The following is a 24,277-nucleotide window of genomic DNA, read 5'->3' on the forward strand; positions in this document are numbered from 1 at the left end:
GCGCCGGGACAGCCGCAGCCGCCGCGCCCGGCCCTCCGCGGGCGCGGCTCGTCCTTCCCTTCCCCGCTGGGCCCGGACTAAGGCGACGGAGTGGGATGAAGGGGGCATCCCGAGCGGGAGTTGGATGCACACTGCTAGAGGAGACCTTTCCTTGGAGCTGCTGCTGCTGCTGCTGCTAAGTTTCAGAAACCGACTGTGAACAGGGTGGGTTGTCTTCTTCTTCCAAGATCTCAGGTCTGAGTGAGTCTCCGGTGTACGTGTATATATGTTACCTATAACATATACAATATATTGCATAGCTGTTAATCTATTTCCCCCACACGAAAGTGGCCAAAGTCTTTAATAAGAGTTACTCTATATGTGGAAGCAAAGAAATCTTCCTTCAAGTGGAGCTGCATAATGCTGAATAATCACGTGTGAGTTAGGGGCGGGCTCTTGGCAAGGAGGTTTTTTACGAGTATTTACTACAAGGTCTTACTCCAGAAGATTAACCATCCCAATCCTTCTGTCAGTCTCCGATGCCATGCCTGGTTAAAAAAAAAAAAAAAAAAAAAAAATCTCATCTTTTTTCCGATCGTCAGTCACCCTAAAGAATGGCCGAGCCTTCTGGGAACGAGCTGGCGTCCGCGGCTGCCAAGGGGGACCTAGTGCAACTTACTAATTTGTTGCAAAAGAATGTAAACGTCAATGCACAAAATGGATTTGGGAGAACTGCGCTGCAGGTTGGTATCCAGAGAGGGAGAAAATATTTCATCACTGGTACCTACGTGACCCGGGTTTCCAAAAAAGACAACGTTTTAAGCAGGCTGGTGGATGAAATTCGAGTGGTTTTTCAAACTCGTTGGATGCCATATTTTTATAACTTTAGTGGCTCCAACTCCCTAAAATGACGTACTTGAAATAAAACTGGTCAAAACCATTCTTTCAATCGGGGATCACCCTCAATGTCAAACGGGCTACGAGTTTGCTAATATTTTGTAACTTCGTGGGGAGGAGGCAAGGAATGAGAGAGCTGAGATGAAAAGAAATCAGCTTAGGTGAGCAGGATTTCATAGCAGGTCTGTAAACACAAATGTTCTGTTCTCTGAAGCTTAGGATTTATATTTTTTTTCCTTCCTTTTTTTTTTTTTTTTTTTTTTTTTTTTCTTCCCCTGCAATGTGCTTTTAAAGCGTGGCTCGTCTGGGTTCTGGGGTCTGCTGTGGATGGTACTTTTCCTTTATACTCTGTTTGTGGGAATGACCTTTCTCATTGGGAAGCATGCTGCTCAGAACCGAGGACCTCCGATGTACATTAAGAGCTAGCCCTGTGAGACAGGGTTCCAGCTGAATCACTTGCTTTTTCATTCATATTTAAGACTTTAAAATGTGCTTTTTTCAGATCGGCTAGCAGGGTACTGCTTCCACTTATTTCCTTTCTGATCGTATAGGGTGCTGTATCCTAATTTTTAACTGTAGTTGTGCAGGCAGGAGTTGGAACTCGTCCAACTGCTAATTATTGGAGCTGATGGAAGATTTTGCTTTTAATATTAATAGATAATGATGGCAAAAAGGCTAAAATACCTACCAAATAGTGAAACATATGATTTATAAATCCAGAGGGAAAATAAGTGTGGTTATTTGTACTTAAGTTGTAAGTAATGCAATGTGGAAGTGGAGCTATAGATCTTTTTAATTTCACACATTAGTAAAATTATTTTTTAACCCCTCTTCCCCCAAAACCATGGTAATAATTTCTGAAAGTGGATTTTTAAACAGCATAGAACCTGTGAATGTACTCGAGCTATTACAGCTTTTTGGCTTAGAATCAAAATGTTAGAACTGGAAAATAAGCACCTCTTGTTGATAATGCAGGAATGATCCTTTTTTGATAATTTTGCTGAAGCTGGAGATCTGTGAGCTCCTCGCTGTCCTGTTAAGACCTAAATAGGGCATCGCATGGCAGTGCAGGCACTTGCAGCAACTTTTAAGAGAGTGAATGCGTTTAAACTAAAAACTAAGACAAGCTAAATTATTTAAGAAAGCAGGAAACATTTAGCTAGTTCATTTATCCTCAGGACAAGGGCTGAAAACCGATTTGTCCTACAGGAATGCTGGATATTTTTTTTCTAAAAGCAGTTAACTGTCCATATCCTGAATTAAGGTATATTTTACACAATGACATAGCATCCAGCAATATTAAACATGCATCCGTGCCCTAACGATATTTCTTAGGGGTGCCTAATAACAACTGAGCTAATGAACCACAACAAAAATCAAAACAGGAGAATCTGTCGACTGATTTTCAATATGTATCATCCTGAAATGTGCTGTGGGTACCTGGCCACGCTCGAAAGACTTCTCTGTCAGTGCACTCTGCACTGTGAGATAATCTCTCTGTAATCTCTCTCTAAATTACAACAGAGAGAGTGCTCCTATATTAATGTAAATGAATTTATATTTTTCCTCTGCATTTATGCTTAATTAAACAACTACTCGGCTTGTCTTGCTCTGTCCTTTTTATTTCTGGTGAAGTGTACCTATGCAGGCCTCAAATACATCTCCTGCCCTTATGCTCTTCGTCAGACTCATTCAATCAATGCTTTCTCCTGCTTCGCCTCCCTCCCCCCAAACATCACTTCACAAAATATAGGGAGAACTTGCTGTTCAGTTGTAGCCCACGGCCAAAAAGCAACACCTTTTATAGGATTTTCTCCCCCTCGCATCTTTAACTGAAGCCTTCAGTCCCCTGGCCTGAACACTGAAAACTCCCACTTAACCCAAATATATGTTTTGAATTCACAAATAATACAGCCTGAGCTCTCAAAAAGAGATCAAAATGTCCGTATTTTACTAAACAAAGAGAGATCACAACGATCTTGTTTTCTTTTACATCGCTTCCATCTCTCACCAGAAGTGAAAGAAGTGGCTGGGAGTCGGGAGCTGGAAGCTTTGGGGCACAGAGAGATCTCTTTCCCTGAATCCCAGGCTGTCTTATCTGCACTTTTGCTCCTGTCTGTGCTTATAACGTGCTGGGCTACTTTACACTTCAAATGCTGTACATAAATATATTTATTTTAGCTTGCTTTTCTTAAAAAAACTTAATATATATTTTTCGTCAGGAGAGATTTTCAGCAAACCCCTGTAGAAATTGTACCTTATGCTAAATCTAATGCACTGTAATGCTCGTTTGTGATTTATTTTTTTTTTTAAACCAAGATTTTCAAATCAATGTGTGAATCTCTCTCTAAGGAAATAGAAAAAGAGTTGGGATTTTTTCGAATTTTATACTTCTAATGAGACTAGTTACAAGGACAGCAAAATACTGCCTATAGGCTAGAGATTACACCATATACATTACAGTGCTCATTTTTGGAAAGTGTGCAAACAAAAAATGAAGAATTACAAGGAAATCGGTGCAAACGGTTAAGTTACAAATAAGAGAGATTTGTGTTCTAATTATGATAGTTTTATGGTACAATTGAGAAAATTGAAAGAAGCTTTTTCTTTTTTTTTTTTTTTTCCCTGAGAGAAACAGTCAGAAAATCCAATTATTGTTGTTGTTGTATTTTTTTAAGGGATGTTTTAATGACAGAACATAGCCACAGTTTACTTATAGAGAGGTTATGAAAGTGTAATATAATATATTGATTTTAGAAGAGAACTTCTGAAACTTGAAAACATTCCTTTTGACTTTTCCTTTTTGGGTGACCTAATGAAATGCAAATATTGGGGAGAAAAATTTCTTTTAGCATTTATGTTTCTCAACAGACAGAGCTATGGTACAGTCCAAATATTTGTTTTATGATAATGCACAGACAATGTAAACACCTGAAAACTTGTAAAAACACATTCTACATTTGCTGTTGCTGAGGTAAAATATCTGATCCTCAGAGACCCTATATTTGATGTTTAACAAGATTAAACAGTAATGCTGAGGTGTCTCAATACTTAAGCAAATAAAACCGAACTATACTTAATTTTTATATGTTAAGAAACTGAGATGACCCTCGTTAGGGGGGAAAAAAAAAAAAAAAAAGGTGTTATATCCCATTTTATGCTATTTTAGACATTAATCCCTCCCAGGGAGAAAGCTATGACCACCGAAGTGATAACATCTTTCACAATTTCACCGAGTTCAGTAACAAATACATTGAAAACGAGATGTTCCGGTGTGTCACTAGTTTTATAGCGAGTCTCCTCTGTCTGCTTTAAATGAGAATTGGACTCTGACAAAAGGCAGGGATGAGGAGTGAGGACGGGAGGCAGTGCTGGAGCAAACCCCCACCCGCGGTATCCAACTCTCCTCTCTCTTCCATAGGTGATGAAACTCGGGAACCCCGAAATCGCCCGGCGGCTGCTCAGCAACGGGGCCAACCCCAACCTGAAAGACAGCACCGGCTTCGCTGTCATCCACGACGTAGCCAGGGAGGGCTTTCTGGACACTTTGCAGACTCTGCTGGAGTTCAAAGCCGATATTAACATTGAGGACAACGACGGCAACCTGCCCCTGCACTTGGCGGCCCAGGAGGGGCACGTGCGGGTGGTGGAGCTGCTGCTGGCACGCTCCGAGTGCAAGGTGGGCCACCAGAACAAGCGCGGGGCCACCGCCTACGACCTGGCCAAGCTCTACAGGAGGGCAGCCGTGGTGGAGCTCCTGGAGGCCAGCAGCTCCTTCCCCCCCAGCATGGACTGAACCCCGCTGGGATGGGGTCTCCTTTGGACGTGAGGGGGTGCAGACTTCTTGGGGTGTTTCCCTCCTTTTTAACAACATTTGTTGCACCATTATTTTTATTTTTTTTTTTCCCCTCTTCTGAACAGCTGGTAGTGTAAGTCTCAAGAAATTCCAGAGGTGGGTTTTTAGATAACAGAAATGTTCTAAATCCATGCTCCCAGCAGTTTCCTGTACCTTTCACTTTACACTCCTAGGCTCATCCGTGTGTATGTTGGTTGCTCATATCTAGTTTTCCAGTATCAACTTTTACAATTTATTTTAGGTCATTCGTATCGAGTCATTAATACAAGAGCTACTATTCACATGCTTAATATTGCTGGACTTCTAAGAAAAGGAAATAGTTTACTGTGATTTCTCCCACCTCTCAGTGCACCCCTCTCTTCTCCTCACTCCCCCCACCCCTTTCGGTCAGGCTCAAGAGTCTGAGGTCCTGTTTTAGATAAAAAAATCCTTTTAATAAGGGGTCACCTGCAGCCCCTGCACAGGCAGAGTTGGAAGTCCAAGGCTGCATGGCCCGAGGACAGTGGATGGCGCTTAGATGCTTTAGGCAGTAACTGTATTTTGTCACTAACAAGAGCTTGTAGAACTAGGTCACTTACTTTCTAAATGTAGATGACACTTTTCCTCTTTGTGTATTTAAACTTTCACCAATCTGGTTTTGAATTTAGTTACCAGAAACAGTATAAGTGGTGTTTCTTCGATTGCCAGAGGTTTTAAACAGCTCAGTTTAGTAGTTCATGTTTACTGTGCACTGCAGAAGATGTTTTTTTTCTAGTTTCAAAACAAGCTGCAGAGGAACCATTGTCAAAAGCAAGAGGACAGGAAGGCTGCAATACAAGACTTCTGGTCACTTCATCTGCTGATTGTAGTTTAGATGTTCTCCTAGTAATATTTGTTTTCCACCAAATATTCTGTTTTGTCTGGAAATAAACTGTTTTAATGACAGCATCTCACAAAACAAGGATATTTGAATACAGTGACATTTAGGAGATAGCACTTTGGATATTCGTGAAGTTAAGTTATTGCTTGCACCTAAAACACAATTTAACCATTGGAAATTTTCCATTGTAACACAGTTGAGAGTATTCACCAGACTGAAACCCATTTGCCTCTCCAGCCTCAACAGGAGCTAACGATGCTCAGCACCGTGTCTATTATGAAACTTTTAATATTTGTACAGGATCTACTTTTTGGGCAGATGGGCAGTTTAAAGTGCTTCATTTTGAATAGTCTAAATTTCAATCATGCAAAATAGAAGGCTTTAAATCAATGCAAAAAGAATACTACTTTAAATAGCACTAGAAAGAGGAGAGGGAATACATTAGTTTTGTTTTTAACTTTTGGGTTTTTCTAAATTAGCCCCACAAAATCAGTTACTACATTTTCAAGTAAAAAATAATTTGCTGAAACTGTCTGTCATGTGTACTATAAGCTCTGTCACACTGCTGTGTTCTGATTAAAAACCTCTGTGAAATATGAAAATTTGTGTGCATGATGATTAAACGGAGCAGCACAGCACACAGGATTATTGGAGAAATAACCCCCAAAATTCCTGGTAGAAATAACACTAAACCACCTGAAATGTTAAACCGATCAATGCAATCCACACGAGGTGAGGTGACCCAAATCGCTCTGTATTGCTCTTCATCTTCCTTTCCTCATGTCCTGGAGGATGCTCCAAGCCTTTTCCTTCTCCATTCCTCTCACAAAGAGGAATTCCGTGCTACACCAGAAGGTAATATCCAGCTTTCTCACAATTGGGGTTTCTTTTCACCTGTACTACTAAGAACCCTCATTCCAAACCCGTTTGGAGTTTCATCAGCATTTAATTTACGCTAAAGTGAAGTTTAAGCAGTGGCTTAATAGAACAACTTCCGAGAAAAATGCCCCGCCTAGTGAGAAATAGCGGCTTTTATTGCGTGCCAGGAGTTCAGGGTTAAAGCCAGGACGAATTACCCCCCGGCCATGCCCAAAGCTTGGCGGCTGAGTCACGGGCGATAGTCTGGTTTAAAGGTGTGTTTTATCTGATTTCACTGCTGTGTTTTCTTTGTGAGTCCCTCAACTTATCGGAAACAAGATGATCAATTGAAATTCCTAGTTAGATACTTGGAAAGCAATAAGTGCTCTCTATTATCCCAGGAAGTTAATAGTTACTGCAAAGAGCCTCCGGGAAACCAAAGAAATCAGTCAGCTGGTGGGTTACAGCACCTTACAGGGTTTGTCAGTGACAAAAGGTGCCTGGCTGCTGGGGAATGGCTTTCCTCCAGAAGTCTTTACATTTACTGAGCGAGGAGAAAATAATATAAAGCAAGTCCCATTGATAGAGAGCCCTGACACCTAAAAAAGGATTGCATTATCACATGTGGTCTCAGAAATTGCTTTGGCACTTTTCCCCCAGTATTTTGGCAACATCAAAAAGTTCCAGTTTCAAAAATTCTCATATTCCTGAAAATTTCGACAACCATATTTACCCAGAGATGCAAAACTGCAGCGTGTGAGATGGAATTAAAGAGTTTTGAGAGCTTTTATTGAGACATAAACCAACTGCCAAGTAATGTCCAGGCAGGAGCAGAGATCGCCCTGCAGCAGCCCAGGAATCGGCAGCAAACAGTGCAGTATCGAGATGAGAAGTATAAATAGAAACAAATACAGCAAGCACAGAAAAATATGAAGAAATAGAGCGTAAAATGTAGCTGTACCAGGATTCACAGTGACCAAGCTGTGTGAGGACACAACTGTGGGGCAACAGCCCTCTCCCCTATTTCATTTACACGGATGAGCAAAGCTGTTACACTTGACCTTTGTTTCTAAAATATCCTCGGAACAACGGCGGGGGCTGCTGAGCTCCTGTTGGAAAGGGGCAGATCCTAAAGGGATCCTTCAGGGAACGAAGAGAGTTTCATCTGTGGCAGCAGCACCGTGAGAGGGTGAAACGCCCGATCTGTGGGTGCTGGGGAGACAGGGGCAGAGGTGCAGGGCTAACCCTGGCACCGCCCTGCCCTTAGCCGGGGAGAGTGAATGAGAAGGTATTTGAAGGTAAATTCTGCTCAGTCTCCAGTGGAATAAGCCACTGCACATTTAAGTACAGGCAAATACTTTATTTCCAGCTTTCATTGTGGGGAGAGGAATGGAATCAATGGTTTATTCCATGGTAGGATAAGATACTAGCTCCCTAGGAAATGCCACTGCATTGTTCACACGAAGAAAGAGTTAACCACGGTACAAAACTACCACTTTTCATCTTCTAAAAGAAAGAAAAGGCTTTCTTCCACAAATGTACCTGGGAATTCACTGGGCAGCCAGAAGCAGCCAGACGTTATTATCTCCTGACTAAAGTGCTGAAATTCCCTCGAAAAAACGAGGGGAGGAAAGCTTTTGCATTTATCCGTGTGGACTGTTATCCTGTGCATGGCGGGGGGGAGTGGGGGGAGAAGGGACAAAAAAAAAAAAGAAAAAGAAAATGAGAAAGAAGGACAGAGAGAGAAAGAAAGATTTCTCACCGGCTCTCAGCACAGCCTGCCCCACCACACAGGCACTCAAAATGTCGGTGCTCCCGGAGGGCTCTGCCGGGGTCCCCGGGGAGGAGGGAGGGTCGCTCCGGCCGAGGTGCGGGCAGGTCGGGCGGCCCCCGGGGAGCGCCGGGGCTCGGGGCCGCGGGGCGGGGGGGCCGCGCCCGGCTCCGAAACCGTTACTTTGGCTCCTGCGGCTCCGCTCCCCTTGCTCTTCCTGTCCAAATAATTTTAAATTTACGCGCCTTAAATAACAGTCTGATTTTATTTATTTAGTTTCCTCCGCGGGCTCCGCCGCCGCTTCGTTGCGTCCCGCCGGCCCCCGCCGTCAGGCCCGGGGCGGCCGCCGGCCGGGCAGCGCTGCGCGGCCCCGGGGCTCGGACACCCCGGCCCCCCCCCCCCCCCCCCCCCCCCCCCCCCCCCTTTTTTTTTTTTTTTTTTTTTTTTTTTTTTTTTTTTTTTTTTTTTTTTTTTTTTTTTTTTTTTTTTTTTTTTTTTTTTCTTTTCTCTTTTTCCCTCCCTTTCTTCCCTCTCCCCGCAGCCAGGACTGGAGTCTCCTCAGCGAAACTCCGGTGCTTTCGCAGCCGCAGTGAGTACAGAGAAGGGACCCACGTCTTGCCGGGGGGATGTTTGTAACACATCTTTGTGGCCGCTGCCGGGCGGCGGGGCTCCCGCTGCTGCGCCGGGCTCTCCTCCCCCAGCCCCGCGCCCAGGGATGCAGAAGCATCTTCTCCTACCGCAGCTCACGTAGAAGGCAAAACCAAGCAGGTTTGTCTCCAGGTTTCCTTAAAAAAATGGCTAGCAAGGTGTATCTCCCGGCCGGAGCTTTTCATGACCTTGTGTTACATTTTAAAATCAGACAGGCGAGACAGGGGGGAGGAAAAATCCACGCTTCTTGGCTTCTGTGTCACAGAGGCGAGAAAATTATCTTCGGATGTGAAGTACATGGCACATTTCTGAGAGCCAGATGTGCCAAGCCTGGCTCTGTAGCCCGAATTTACAGAGCCCCACTCGGAAAAAAATAATAATTCACTTCTGCCATGGCTCTGAGTGGTAAAATGGCTTCTGCGTTTTGAAGAAGCACTAAGTACAAATCACCAGGGACATTTTACAGTGCCAAAGGTTCCTGCTTGTCATTTTGTACTTTTTCCCTGTTTGAATTACCTTTCAGCACAGTATCAGCTGTAATTCTGTGAAGTTCAGTTTAAGGATCTACGAGAAAGAGAACTCTCCTATGTTGGATACTTCAGAATAACCTTGACCTTTGATTAGTGCTTATCCCACAAGATAAGTCATGCAGGGAAAGCAGGGAATTGGGCAAGGCACCTGCAAAAGCACAAATGAAATAGCTCTATTTTTAAACTAGTGTTAAAATGGCTTCTGAATCTGACAAAACAAGGGGCACTCAGGGGCTAAAAGACAAAATCTAGAGCTCGGTGGCAAATTTCGGTTTGACACACACAGGACCCCGAGCCAATTTCCTTCATCCCCAGATGCATTTTGTGCCGTTGGTGCAACCAAACTCAAACTGCCAGAAAGGGTAAATTCCCTCTGAAAGAAACTGAATCAGCCAAAAGTATAATCAGCTTTTCAGGGAAGGACGAGACCACTGAACCATGTTTCCAATCGCATTTCTTTGTTCCTCTGTAACTGTTTTCTGATATTTGTAGCAGTAATTATAAGGGCCACTAGCATTTATGATTTTTTTTTAATTAAAGAAGCCTAATTCTGGGTAGGAAGCTTGAAACATTTTCTTCACAGTACAGCCAGTAAAAGGTTAAAAGTTGATTCACAGCTCCTGTGAAAGTTTTCCTTCAGCAGATAGTGCCTATCAAGATGGTCTTTCTTTCTCCTGTTACACCCTGAGAGCAGGAAACGGGGCAGCATTTATATTGCAACACAGCCCTCTTCACTCCTCAATATTAAGATTATTACCAGCACAATGATATTTTAATGAACACTTTCATACACGGAGGTAATGAACATTTAAAGGAACAGATACACAGCACAAACCACAACAAAATGCAATGCCTTGTAGGAACACTGAGTATTCAAAAGCTTTTCAGGGTTTGACCTTAATGAAACACAAGAGCAATCCTGGGTACAGATCACATTTATATGCAGAGTATACTGCAGGCCGGAATGAGGGCTTCTGCTAAAGTTAATTGTAATTTTCTGGTGAGGGAGGATCGAATGGTCAGGCCTGAAGTTATTAACATCTATTCTGATGGAAATAGGGACATTGGGATACACTTTGTCAAATCAAAAAGAGTACTTTCTGCTTCAGATATGTTACCCCAGAGGTGATGTACCACCATTTGAAAATCTGCACTTCCAAATCAGGCATGCCAGGATGGGACTGAATTGATCAGTCAGGAACTTTTGCTTGCATCTAGTAATGCTGGAGAACAGGCAGAGGAGATTTTCGGTCCACACTAGCTGGAATATACACAGGCCTGGAAATCAAGCTGTTAACTGCTGTAAATGCTTCCTACAGAATGGACTTTTTAAAATTTTCTGAAAGGAGAAGTACACTCTGCTAGAAAAAGCAGTTTTTTCTCTGTACATAACATAGTCCTTGAGGGTGTGACTGTAGGTACACAAACAAAGCTGTATTTAATCTCTCTAAGAGAATTTTATAGAGAACATCTGTTTAAGAGAGAAGTGTATTTGTTTCATGAGCACTGTAACATTTAGTAATATCACTTCCTTGCATCAACACATATGCTTTAAAATAGTCCAATGTCTGTGGATTTTTCAGATGTAATTTGTTTTAGCTCCTGTAAAATAGGGGCTGCAGACAAAGAGCTGTGCTACACTTTGATACAGTCACAGTATTCACAATCCAGCACTGTATGGATGTATTGCAGAGAACAACAATTTCCTTCCTGTACGAGCATTTTAATTTATGGAAACATACTGTTTTGTGTAAAGAAGGTAGTAGATAATTAACAGTATTCATTTAATCTAATTATAGGCCTCTGAGGCAAAAAGCTGACACTTTTCATTGTGGTATATTCAGGGAAGTTAATTGAAACAACATTGCAGCCACAAGGCATAACATGCCCATCGTATATTTGATACTAATTCTCTTCTCAAAAACGGGACGAATCTGATGCTCGCTAGAGATAAGAATTGCTGTTACTCACTCGAGTAAGAAAAGTCTGGGGAACCTCATTATGCAATGCTGCAGTGCACTGCAATATCTCTGCAATTCCAGAGCTAACCACAGACAACTTAATTTGCCAAATTGTGAGACGATTTTGTAATGTACACAAGTATCTACTGCAAATTAAGAAAAGATTGAACACATTTTTAGCTGGGACGTAGGTCACAATTTGAACAGAGATCTGCCTCAAGAAGCAATAGGTCAATGTACCAACTTTTAGCTCTGTTTAATCTTTAGGAGGAACCGAGCAGTAATAGCAACCTTATCCCTAGGAGTTGTTATTAGAAGTGTAGTTTGTGGATTTAAGCTATCAGTATGACAAACAGATAAACAGACAGCAAATCAACACTTGCAGATCCCAAGTATATGTATATAAAAAAGTCAGACCATGTGCAGACTAATTTTTTCTATCACCTGATATACACCAACAACTCAATCTTCTGACAGCACTGCTGCTTTCATTCTCAAAAGGAAAGTAAAGCTCAGCTCTGCAAAGCTTGCCTTCAGCTTGCAGAAAATGTGACAGCCAAACACACTATTTGTGGGAAAGCATTTTCCATTTATGTTAAAGAAATTCCAATTTTTTAAATAAAAAAGGCAAATGCTTGCAAGCTGAATCATCATGTTAGGGGCAAATTTCAATGTTTCCCCCTGTTTTGCCACTGAAGGAGTAGAACTGGTGTCTCTGCAGCTGCAGCAATACCACGGGGCAGGACATGTCCCACTCCCCTCCCTGGCTCAGTGACCTCCACCTCTGCTTTGCCCGTGGGCAGCACCCAGCCCTTTCCCACTCTCTGTGCCTGTATCTCCAGGCGATGTTTCTGGCTGCTGGGAGCTAAAATTGCCAAGGCAGTGCTGCTGACCCCTGTGACGAATTCCACACAATGTAATGGGGATGGTGCAAGCCCTCTTCGAGGACAAACACCCACAGTGAAAGGCCATCGAGCTGAATTCGGGGCCTTGCTTTGTTCTGCCAGTGAGAGACACTGCTGGCAGCCCTACTTATCATTTCAAAATTACTTGTAGCACTTTCAAATGTATTTTGCAGAAATACTTTTTACTCTGATTAAAGAAAGCCGTATATTGTACTTTAGGCATTTGAATGTTTGTTAACAAAATCAGAGAGAGGAAGCCTGAAAAATAAACAGATAATGACATGCGGTCACCTTAACTCCAGGGCTCTGGCTCAAGAGATCCAGAATATGCGATAAAGATCTCTAACAGGAAAAGAAAATGTGGCTATAGATGTTAGTCATACCTGATTCCTGTTCCTATACCATTACAGATAAATCACAATTTGCATTTATGTCTGACTCAGAAGATCAGCCCATTCTCAGAGTTCAGTCTGTACTCACACCCCTTCTCTCCCTTGATGCTCTTTCTTCTGCCTGGCTCCTGCCTTCTCTTTCTCCTCTGTGCTGTTTTAAGGTAACTCCCAGCTCTTCCACACTGTTTATCCATCTCTCCATTCCCTGGCTCCTGCCTTCTTACACACTTCACACTCTGTTTCCATTTCCTAGCTTCTCTTGCTTCAGCAACACATCCACCCTCTTATTTTTTCTTAATTATTTCCTCTGGCATCTTATCTTTATCTCCATGATGCTTATTGATTTCCTTACCCAATGTATCATATCTTTTCCCATGGCTTAGCAGAATCTCTTTATGTAAATATGTATAATCTTTTTTTCCCTAGTCATGCAGAACTGCTTCCACAACTGATTTCTGGCCATGATGTCCTAGGAGAATTATTACTGCTCAGCAGTAGTTGTCTTCTTGGACTCTACTGTCTTCATCTTCTCCTTCCTCTCATTTTCTGCTCTGTTGCAGACCTCCTCCCAAACTCTTTCATCTTTGTCACCCATCCTCCTTTTCTCAGCAGCAGCAGCAGGAGAAAGAGAGGTGATGCACAGAGGAGAGGCACCCAGATCTCACAGGAAGGGAGGAGCACTCGTGGTCCCTTGGGCACAGACTGTGCCCGGCCGCTCCGCAAAAGCCCCCGAACGCGGGGCGTGCTCCCTGAGCTCGAGCTGGCCTTTGGAAAACTCAGCAAAATGACAAAAGTGAATGATTCTTAACCAATCACATGCAAACTGAGATGTATTTATTTTTTTAGTATTTTAACTTTTTTTACATTTGGATGCACATCTGTGAAACCACAGCAACGCTGCTGCCAAATTCCAACTTGCTGCTTAAAAGGTGCATGGATGAAAGCAGGCCAGTGATGGTGTTCCATTTCAAATTCCTTCTGTAATGGGGATACCAACACTTCTAAATGAAGCAACCAGATTATTATTTTTTAATATGGACAAAATATTTTTTTAACCTTGTTCTTGAAAATTACTACAGTGGTTTAGCTGGCAACTGCCAAAAAATAAACCTGAGGCAGATGCTTGGCTTGGAAAATACCAGCCCAGTGACAAGCAACTGGAAAGAAGATGTTATTATGAAGAACTGGACAAGGTTAAGCAGAGCAGTGTAAGAATTCTAGGTAACCTGCAATGAATTTCTTAATAAAAAGTTTGTTAAAATAAGCAGAACTCAGTCAGATTTCACCTTTTGGGGTGAAGACATTTCCTCTGAAAATGAAAATTAAAATAAAGGAAAATGAATCCAGAGTGTTTTGATGTGAAGAGGGAGAGGGGAGTGTGCTCAATTGAGACTGGGAACACTATAGCTGACTACTGGACCATTCTCTTTGGCAATGACACCAACTTGAAAGATCTACAGAAGTGCAGAAAATAAATGATCCAAAAGTATTCTGTGAAAATGAAATTTTACAGAGACAGCAGAGTGAACAGGGGAAGGAATTGCTTCTGGTGGAATAATGTCAAAGCAACAGAAAGGGAAGTCCAAATATTTTGTTAGCTTTGGGTTTCCTAGATATCCTCATCAATGCAGTTTACCACCACAAGCCCCAGGGGAAGCATCATCCAGCAGTCCCCAAAAAGCTCCACATCTCCCACAGTTTGATTGTTTGCCTTCTATGAAAGCCGAGGCAGCTCAGGAGCTGCTCCCTATGTTGAAAGCTGCGTTTCAGGGCAGCAGGGGTGGCTGTGGGAGTGGTGGCAGGGAGGACAGCTGAGGTGTGACCTGTTCCAGTCCTGCCACGTTCCACTGCCTCCCTGCCAGAGACTTCCAGAGCAGGTTCACAGCAAGAGTTACAGCAATTACCACCGAGCGCTGCTTGGCACCAAAAACTGTCACCCCATTCCTCTGCTAGGGATGAAAGTAAGAGTGACAGAAGCCCTTTTTTATTGTACAAATTAACTGCCTGTTAATTTGCGAGTACAAACGTTTTCTTGTCTATAAAATTAATACTTTAAAATACTTTTAGCTGATTTTAGTGTCACTTGACTGTACCATTGCCTAAAAGGTATGTTCTTGTTTGAAAAGAAATTAATTGAGGAAGTCCTGTGACCTTTGTTTTGCAGGAGGTCAGAGGAGGTGAAAATGTTGGTCCCTGTGGCTATCTCACCTCTATCAGTCTGTTTGTCTGGGATTTTAACAGCAAAACTACACTAATGTTGTGAACTTTCTCTGCAGTTAAAATATTCTGAAATCTCTTGCATAGCCTGTGTTTGAAAATTTTTCATTGCATTTAAGCAAAAAGCTTTATGTTAATGGCCATGATTATCCAAATTATGGTCAAAATGGTGACCTGTGATAACACTGGAGATCAGTATGAAATTAAAACTACTCTAATAAAAATAAAAATCTGTTTTCATAAACAGAACGTTGAAAATTTTTGCTAGGTACTGTTGTATGGCACACAAATTCTTTTGCCTTTCTTAAATATGCATGTGTTTTTTATGTTTAGATTTCTTTTTGGGTTTAATACTAGGCCTGGTTTGGCAGTGTTTGGTTCTGGGACCACTGCAACACTTACACAATGTACCTTTACTCTCCAAGGTATCTTATGCTCAGCACATTCTTCCTTCTGATACAGTTTCCTTTTTTTTTTTTAAACAAAAAACAAAACCAAAGCAAAACAAAACCAAACCATTAAAAAAAAAAAGTAGGAAAAATTGGGGTTTAAGGATAGCAGAAAACTTGACAATGTGATCTAATGAACCACAAAGCAGCTTTCAAAGAGAAAAAGTAGCAGGAAGTTCTTTCATACCGGTATTAAAAATAGACTGCACCAAGTCCCGGAATGCACACGGCAGTTATGTAATGATTTTTCAGTGACATGCATTAGGAAATATTCTCAGTACATATTTTTCCTTTCTAACACCCAGTTTACTTCTCTGAAGTTTGGAAATTCTTCACATGGATGTTTCTAAGAAGTCTAAAATTATAATGTTCATTTGAATAACCTATCAATTAGCCAGCCACATAATGACAACATCTAATGGTACAATTGAAGCATTTGAATTTAATATACCATTTTCATAATGGTACAATATAAAACACACGATGAAATCCAATATTTTTCCCCCACAAGTTAGGCTTAATTTATTTCTGGCAATGTAATGATTTTGCACTGGAGACACTAAAAGAGAGAAATCATTTTTGGTACATATCATAAATATTGAGAACACCAGCTCCCTTGGAGCACAGAGAAGTCTCCCAAACATTTCAAAAAGGTTTATATGTTATTGGGTACTTTCTATAAATGGAAAGACTGAAGGGAGGCAGAACAGCTCTATCTAGCTTCTACCATGCCGAAGAAACTAAATGGCAAATTGTTTTGAAGAATGCCTTCCTCAGACTTTTTCCTTGGAGACTTCCCACATGTCTAGGCTCTGTAACTTTGCAGTATAATTTGAGAAGGTAATAAAGGAGTTGAAAAACAGTTGAAATCTAAATTTTGGGTTTTCACAGTTGTATTATTTTCTGGAATTCTTCAATGTTCAGAACAATCTGCAACATCTGCCTATACCAAGAGTATCACACAAAGAAGGCAGCATTACTTTCACAACCTTTTCTGCTAAAAACCACAAGTCCTCTCACAATCTCTAGCTTTCCATGGCCACCATGAACTTACATTTTTTGTTTCAGTTTATACTTCAAACCCAGCAAAATTCCCTGATGGGAAAGCTCACACATCTCTCCCACCTGTGTCACACACAGTGTCAGTATTTCCTAGACTGCCAAGTATCAGGATGTACCCAGAAGCACAACTACAGACATTTTTCATCACCCACTTATGTCAGTGATGGACAGTGATAGGAAGCATTATGGCAAGTGAAATTTTGTCCAATTTTGGTTCCTACTCATAAGTTTTTCCCAGTTAATGTAGTGGAGATTAAATACCAGGAGATCCTAAATGGTCATTTATGACCATGGTAAAACAGTGAGTCTTTTTTTAAGATGAGTAGAACTCTAAGTGTTGGGTCTGGCTTTTCTGAGATATCTTTAAAATACTTTCAGAGCTAAAAATGCTTTTTGTGGAGCAAGTGAAGCTCCACACTGTTCTTTTTGAGAACAGAGAAAAACCTGATCAAAGTACAATCAGATAAAACATCTGATTTATTTTCTTTCATTGCTGTACTGGGGAATGACAGAATTAAAATATCCATGTTTGACATGTGAACAAACTGTACCACATCCAAAATACCTCATTTTGGAAAGACATAAAAAAACAACCTGAGAACAAGCCAGCATCTTGTAGGGGACCTGTTTGTTTGATAAAATATCAAGAAACATCTTAATTGGCAGTCTGAAATAAAATGAAAAGGGGCATATTGAATTGATGTCAAAAATTCATTTTAGATGAAGAGGTAGGAAGTGAGCATCAGAGCTGGGAGGAAAAACATGATTTTATAAGATCAAAGTGTCTTTAAGGCCATAAAATGAGAGAAAACCTGGTTATTAACATACTCATTTGCTTCTAAATGCTGTTATACAAATATATTTCTGGGAATCCAATGCCTAAAAAGTAATTTGTGAATAAGTCAATACTTATTTTTCTGCACTGATACACAGGCAAAGCTCGAGCTGTTTATGAGGGGAGGAACAGGGTTTCATGCATAGTATTCAGCAGTGCTCCCACTTACAGGAAGACTCATCCTCCAGCCTGATTAGTTTACAGGAACTGAAGCAAACAACGTTCTGTGTTTTCCTACATATTTTATGACTATTTTCATATAAGCAAAAATCAGACTTTGTCCCTGTTAAGGAAATTTTAGAGCAAATAGAGAATTACAGCCTCTTGTTTAATCTCTTTTGCAAGCTTTGCTCAGTAACTTGTGAATATTTCTGAGTTTTATTTGATACATTAACTTATTTTTCTATGAGGTTTGCTGCCACTTAATGTGATATTCAAGGTCAACACTACAAATGTATTTATAAATGAAAATTTCTGGTTTGGCTGAATTTAAAACCTCAAGTGTTTTCTGTCCCCAAATAAACATGGGAGGCCTCTTTTGCACATTCAGAGAAAAAAAAAAAATTGCCTCCCCAAGTTTTTGTTACTTTGCTTGCAATTTTTCTTTTTTTCACAAACCTTTATTCTCTCAACTGAAATTGCTGATGTGTCTAGATTAACAAGTCCTATTATTATATTCATAAATGGGGCAAAATTGAGCTCACCTCTGAAACCAAAGCAAAGCTCTGCCACACCACATTTTCATCTGCTTTCCAGAAAGGCAGGGATTATCCTGTAGCACTGAAGCTCTGCTTTCATGGTGGGAAGGAATTCTGGATTTTACACTGTTTGCTGGCTGTGCACAACAGAATAGACAATACCATCTGAGCTTGGGACAATTAACAGGATGTCTTTAGAATATTTTTATTACGTTAATCTTTTCTTTTGCTTGAGCCAGCATTCCCCTTGAGAGGAAGAGAAATGATGCTGAGACAACTTAGTATTGCAAATTAATTGTATGGTCCATTTCCCAAGCATTTAATTTGGCCTCAGCAACCTGTTTAACTCAAATGAGTTGTCAAAAACTGACACAAAAGAGAGGCCAAGTTCTTTAGAGGTGGCCAGTAATTTTAAAGGATGAAGGGAAATGGCTGGCATTATTGCTTTTGTCCATGTAAAGCCTCTTCTAAACAGGGTAAGGGAAAATCAAGTGATTCGGCCTCACCAAAATTCATGCTACTTGAGACCTTTTGGAAATGTTGACTGAAGATGAACTCTGGATCAGAACAGAAAATAGCAAAAATCTATGAAACATAAAGAAAAACAGTGTAGCATTTCTTACTTCTCGTTACAGGTAAGTCTGAAAATTGGGATCTAAGTTTGGGATAGGAATTAGGATAGATGCACCTGCTCCAACCTGAGCCTCTTACATGCAAAGCATGTCTCTCTACCAGCATGAGTGAAGAGGTCAATACATGAGATCTCTTCTGCTTTGAAGCCAACAAGGTCTGATCTGATCTCTTACAGCATAGCTTGTGTTTTCATTTTTAGCTCTAGTATTCCAGAAGTATTTCCATGTGTGTAGCCCTTGCCTGAGTCCACTCATGTGGATCTCTGTGATTAAGCCATCCTGGATTCCTTAACCCATTGGCTCCAGTTTTCCCAGCCTCCTGCCTGGGTGCTCCTCTCACAGCTGTATGGATTTCAGCTTTTCAAAGTGCAGTTTGATTCATTCTCTCAACACAGGAACTTATCTTCAGCATAAATATTTTTGGAACCACGAAGGTATAATTTTATAGTTAAATAATCATATTTTCCTGGGAAAACTTAGAGGCAGTGGGTAATGCAGATTAGGATTTGGCACTTTGTCAGACTCTCAAGGAATCTCTCCCTCAGTTAACTCTATTTCACTGGAAATATTTATTGTTCAGGAAGCAACACTTAAAACTTTCTTTGCCATAGAAGAAGGTGGTTTATCACCTCAAAGAAGACTTCCAGCAGGCTGATCACTTGCTGTAATGATGTTTCCCTCTTCCATGAAGCAGATATAACCAAATGCTTCTGATAAGGAATTACTCTTTGAGTCTAGGACATAGATACTTCAGTTATAGGGAGTAGAAAATTAATAGACATGAATAAAATTTGGAATGGATGAAATACTTCAAATGGTGCATTTTGAAGATAACCAGTTCCCTTTTTGTTTGTGTGTCCTAGAGATGACTTCTTTTCAGATAATTACTTTTCATAAATTTAGATTCCAGAGAAGTATGATTCACAGAAGCACAGGGATTCCTTCTACTGAGCTGACCTTGAAGAACAGTTCTGTTTCGTTCTGTGCTTAGTCTCTTCTTTCCTCTTATCACTTTGGAGCAGGCAGAACCATCAGTGATGTTCCTTCTGCAGGCTCCGTGCTCCTGCCAGCTCGACTGCCCTGCAGATGGTGGCCAGGAGCAAAGCTCTTGCAGGGTCTGGGCACAAACTTCTTCTAAATGTTACTCAAAAACCCTAATCTGATTCTTGGTACCAGATATCCATTCATTTATTAAGAACAAACACAGCAGACAACTAATGCTGCACTTTTTCTGTTATTCAAACCTGCTGCTAACAATGAGGAAGATGATGTCATTCCCTGGATGTGACAAAGGACTAATATTATATGCAGTAAAAACAATGAGTCAACAGTTTATATTCCCTTGAGGTCAAACCATTCAGCAGTTTTGAAAGTAGACTGTTCTTTTTTGTGCACAGAGCTTGTTGTCTATTAACACAAAATGTGTAAAATCAAGATATAATTTGAAAAAAAAAAAATTCGTACTTTCAAGGGGAATTTTTCAAACTGAAAGTCAAATTGAGATATCTGACAACATAAACCAACAGATTTTTTTTCCCCACATATATTAATCATAATATTGCAAAAGTATTTTCTTTTTTAGGTCAAAGATACATCTTCCATGTTAAGTAATTATCTGTATGATTCTGAGAGGCACTTTGCAGTTCCCAGTAACAGGAATATGAACTGAGTATTAATGCATAACTAAATCAAGTGAAATTTTCTGGAGATATTTTGTAATGGTCTGAAAGATAAGAAAGACCTTTAGCATGAACATGTGTTTTGACAGACAGCTGAAAGCAAGGAGTCTAACAATGAAAATTTCCCAGATTTTCTGGAATAGATGAGGAATTGACCAAATCCTGGCCACCTCTAATCACAGCTGCACCTAGCTCAGGCTAGGGCAAGAAATGTTATGTTCATACAGGTCCTCCCTTCAGCAACTCTCAAACCTTTGTGGAGGATTATTATCCTGCTCATACAGACTGTGAAACCACAGCACAAGGGAGTGACAGCTCAAGGTCATTTAAAAGTCAGGAGAGTCTGGAAGAGAACTCAGATTTCTCAATCCCTGTCCAGCACTCTGCCCACTGGGCTCCAATGCCTCGCTGAGGATCTGCCTGATAAAGCTCCTCTTCCAAACCTGACAGAATTTAACAACTTTGAGAAGTTTCAATTCATAATATTGTTGTTTATAATAATTTTATTTGGTGGGAAAGTAGACTTGCCTAATTATTTGAGCTTCAAGTGCAAGGGAATCCTAGGCCAGCTGCAGTCGCCATTCCTGTTATCCTTGCAGACCAAATCTAGGGACAGGAGACCAAACTGGCTTATATCTAGATGGGCTTCTATGTAGGAAGAAATATAATTTTGCCTGCATTGACCCTATCTGACCATATTTTAGATTAAAATGAGCTTTAGAGTAGAATAAATAATATTCAGCATCCTGACTATTAATTGAAATGAAATTTTAGACTGTAAATCCCAAGGAATTTCTTTTGGCATGCTGTCAAAGTGCTGGATAAAGTCTTTTAAGCTCATGCTGACCACTTTAGTATGTCACCTAAAATAACTGCAAATGGGTTCAGGCATAGGTAGTCCAGCAGATCCCAGGCCCAAGTGATTACTTACCCAAAATGTGGAGGAGGACATCTGGCAGCCCAGCTGGTCAGTGTCCTGACAGATTTATTGGAGAACTAAATGCAGGAGGCATGGCTCAGTCTGATCTTTAAACTCTCTGTCTTCTGATGCTTCAGGAACTCTTACCTTTTCAAGTATTTCATAGAATATTTAAACCAAATATCTAAGACCTAAAGACATCTCAGTTGTTTTGGGTGTTGTTATTCTGCTCAAGTGAGACCAGAAAACTTGTTAGAACACTTCAATTGAAACACAGACATTTCCACTAACAATTGCTCTTATAAACTCAAACAAAAATCAGACAGATTTCAGACAAGACAAAATACAGAGACTAAAGCAACTTACAGAATTTCCTCTGGATGTCTCAAGTTAATTGCAAATCCTGGTGGCCTGGTATTTTCATTTCCATAGTAATGATTAAAGGCATAGTGATTTTGATCTCATGTAAGAGGGATGAAATAATTTCCCATATGAAATTAGAGTCTTCTTTTCAAGTTGTGTGATATTTTTGCAGGCAACATGTCTTACTGCCTAATGAAAGCCAAAACCTGAATTTACTGCAGGAACATTCACACACACTGCAGCCATGTAGGTTGCTGTTTGACTCCAATGACACACAAAAATATAAATATATTTGATTATAGTCATTATTGTCTATTTAATAAGTAGACTTATGAACTACAAATAAAAATAGAGGCTCATATCCAAGAAAGGATCTTCACCTGATCCTTGTTTTTACAGCTCTCATCCCAGCAATCAACTGTGAAAACTTGCATAAGTACTCTCAGTATGATTGAAGCTGCTCTTTTGTTAAACAGAATATTACAAGTTAAAACTAGGGACAGATATTCCTATTTAGGAAAATAGTGAAGATCTTAATTAAAATGAAACACATTAGCATTGCTTTGTAAATCAAATCTTACTTAAGCAGATGATACTTCCAAAAGAAGACTGTAATGAGCCTACCCCAATGAAAAGACATATTAATATTAGGAGGCATCAGCAGGATTTTAATTTCAAAATTTTCTAAGTATGACATCTGGAAAAAGTATACTTCTGTTCAATGTTAGTTTGACTGTCTGCACAAAAAAATTCAGACCAGAAGCATTTAGAATTATAAAGGAAAACGTATTCTTAATGTTAAATAACACAGAAAGAACAAATAAAAAGTTTTTCATGAACCTGTGAAACAAATCATTAGGCTTTGGATTACTTACTGTAATAAGACTGTATGAGCTTGTCTTACTAGATGTTTTTATTAGATCTGTTTTATTATTAGATCTGTTAGTAGGTCAGTCCTTTATTATATGTTGCAGTGTCTGTTTAGAACTTCACCTATAACTATCATTTCAACAAATCAATGTATACAGTATAGAATCACTATAGCTTTGTATTATTGATGTGCAGTACTATTATAAATATGAATATAGATTTAGCTATGGTCCAAGGATTGATATTTCTGATGTATTAATTTGTTTCACAGTTCTACTGTTACTTTTCTCATCTATTAAGGCAGACAAGAATGTTTCATAATATTAAAAGAAAAAAAAAACATTTAGCTGAAGGCCTTTCTAGAGAACAAAATCCATCTTATTTTCTCTTCCCTGGTAATTTTCTATTATTGGAGGAACAAGAAGGAAACTTAATATCAATTTTAATCTATTTTCACTGGCAAAACAAAGTAAGAAATAGGCACAGCATTCACAATATGTTACCTGTGTTCTGTCAGTTTGTGTTGTCTGTGGAGAACAGGTTGGCACACAAAATTTGAATGGTTATTGCATCCCTGTTCTGAATAGACACATATCCCCCTCCAGCAGGGAGCCCTGGCTTGACCAGTAAATTCCCTGGGTACACAGAAAGGTCTGAAGCCTACATTGTGTTAAAGAGAAATGGGCAGAGAGGCTCTGAGAGGGGCCTTGACACATTTTGTCTGCAGCTGCAGAGCTGGGGGTCATCCCACATTCTGGGAGCAGCAGCAGGAACAGATTCCTGCTCCACACCAAGGTTGGAGGCAATGTGTTCCTGAGCAAGGCTGGTTTGGGGATGTAAGGATGGAGAACAGACCTGTCCCTGAATCCTAAAGTTAGACAAGTATGCATAGAGCAACTTCAGCTAAGTGGGTAAAGTAGGTGGGTTCTCTTATTGACCTAAAGAAATTGGGCAAGATTTTACCTGGGAATATTTATTTTCTTGCAGAATGCATAATCTGCCCTATCAGTTAGATGGAATTATTACCCACTCACAGCAACCTTCACAGCTAGAATGGTATTACTCATTCACCTCAACAGAAACCTAGCACTGTGGTTTTGGTGGCACATTGAAAACTTATTTTGATCTTTCTTGTGTTTCAGATGGCAATGCATTGTCTCCTTCCTGATCTTGGATTACAGTCTGAAAAAAAAATAAATTAAAGTGATTAAAAGTAAAAATTAAAGTGGATTTATTTGTAAATCCTGATTGTGGCTTCCCATAATGAATCAGCTTTTTTCCCTAGAAGTCATGCTAGGTAGTAAATTATCTATTTTCTAGTATTATGTTTTTTCTAGAATTTCTAGTACTAATTAGTAAATTACCTATTTTCTAGTATTTTTTTTCTAGTATTTCTAGTACCAGTTAATAAATTATCTATTTTCCCTCACAGACACTGTATTATGGACGAGAATAAAATATTGCTTTTCAAACAAGAGTGGATATTATCACTTCAAATGTGCTTATATGTACTTCCTGTGCTTAGATCCAGCCCAGCAATAACAATACCACAATTACCAGAATGTATAATCTATAATGTGGCCCTGTGTAAATCAAGCCCCAGCTGAGCACGTCGCACACATCCTGCAGGATACCACTGCCATTCTCAATTGTTTCCGGTGAGCGCCCTGCATCTGCACGAGGATTTCTGCTCACACTGACTCCTAACTCACAACTCTGCAAGTCACCTCCTCCCAGGAAGACTCTGGCATAGAGCTGAAGCAGTTTTGTTCATGATTGCCTAAATGGGAAACCAGAAAGTCAGGCTTAGGGGAAAAGTAGTTTTGATCTTTTAAAAATAATTATGGGATTTACAATGAAAGCACAAAATTGTTGTAAGTATTACAAGGGAGAGTGT

At 40.2% G+C, this 24,277-nt stretch overlaps 1 protein-coding gene and 1 long non-coding RNA gene across 17 annotated transcripts in view; one reads left to right on the top strand and one right to left on the bottom strand.

Annotated features, from left to right (window-relative positions):
• The first annotated feature begins 6 nt into the window (after window positions 1-6).
• Window positions 7-6,193, top strand: CDKN2C (cyclin dependent kinase inhibitor 2C). Of its 2 annotated transcripts, XM_015636961.1 has the most exons (3): window positions 7-204; window positions 582-722; window positions 4,298-6,193. In XM_015636961.1, exons 2-3 carry the CDS (start codon window positions 594-596, stop codon window positions 4,670-4,672), a joined length of 504 nt encoding a protein of 167 aa, XP_015492447.1. In that variant the 5' UTR covers window positions 7-204; window positions 582-593; the 3' UTR covers window positions 4,673-6,193. The 2 variants fall into 2 exon arrangements, with proteins under 2 accessions (XP_015492447.1, XP_033372361.1); XM_033516470.1 differs by having other exon boundaries at window positions 7-722.
• A 3,949-nt stretch (window positions 6,194-10,142) lies between these two features.
• The window catches only part of LOC107208100, a 31,902-nt gene continuing 17,767 nt past the window's right edge, over window positions 10,143-24,277 (bottom strand). For 8 of the 15 annotated variants that reach the window (XR_001523078.3, XR_004498508.1, XR_004498506.1 and 5 more), the window contains one exon: window positions 10,143-24,160. This is a non-coding gene — a long non-coding RNA (uncharacterized LOC107208100). The remainder of the gene's footprint in view (window positions 24,161-24,277) is intronic. The other 7 variants (XR_004498509.1, XR_001523082.2, XR_004498505.1 and 4 more) reach the window with 7 other exon arrangements.

The sequence above is a fragment of the Parus major genome, chromosome 8, assembly GCF_001522545.3.
Source record: "Parus major isolate Abel chromosome 8, Parus_major1.1, whole genome shotgun sequence".
NCBI classification, from domain to species: Eukaryota; Metazoa; Chordata; class Aves; order Passeriformes; family Paridae; genus Parus; species Parus major.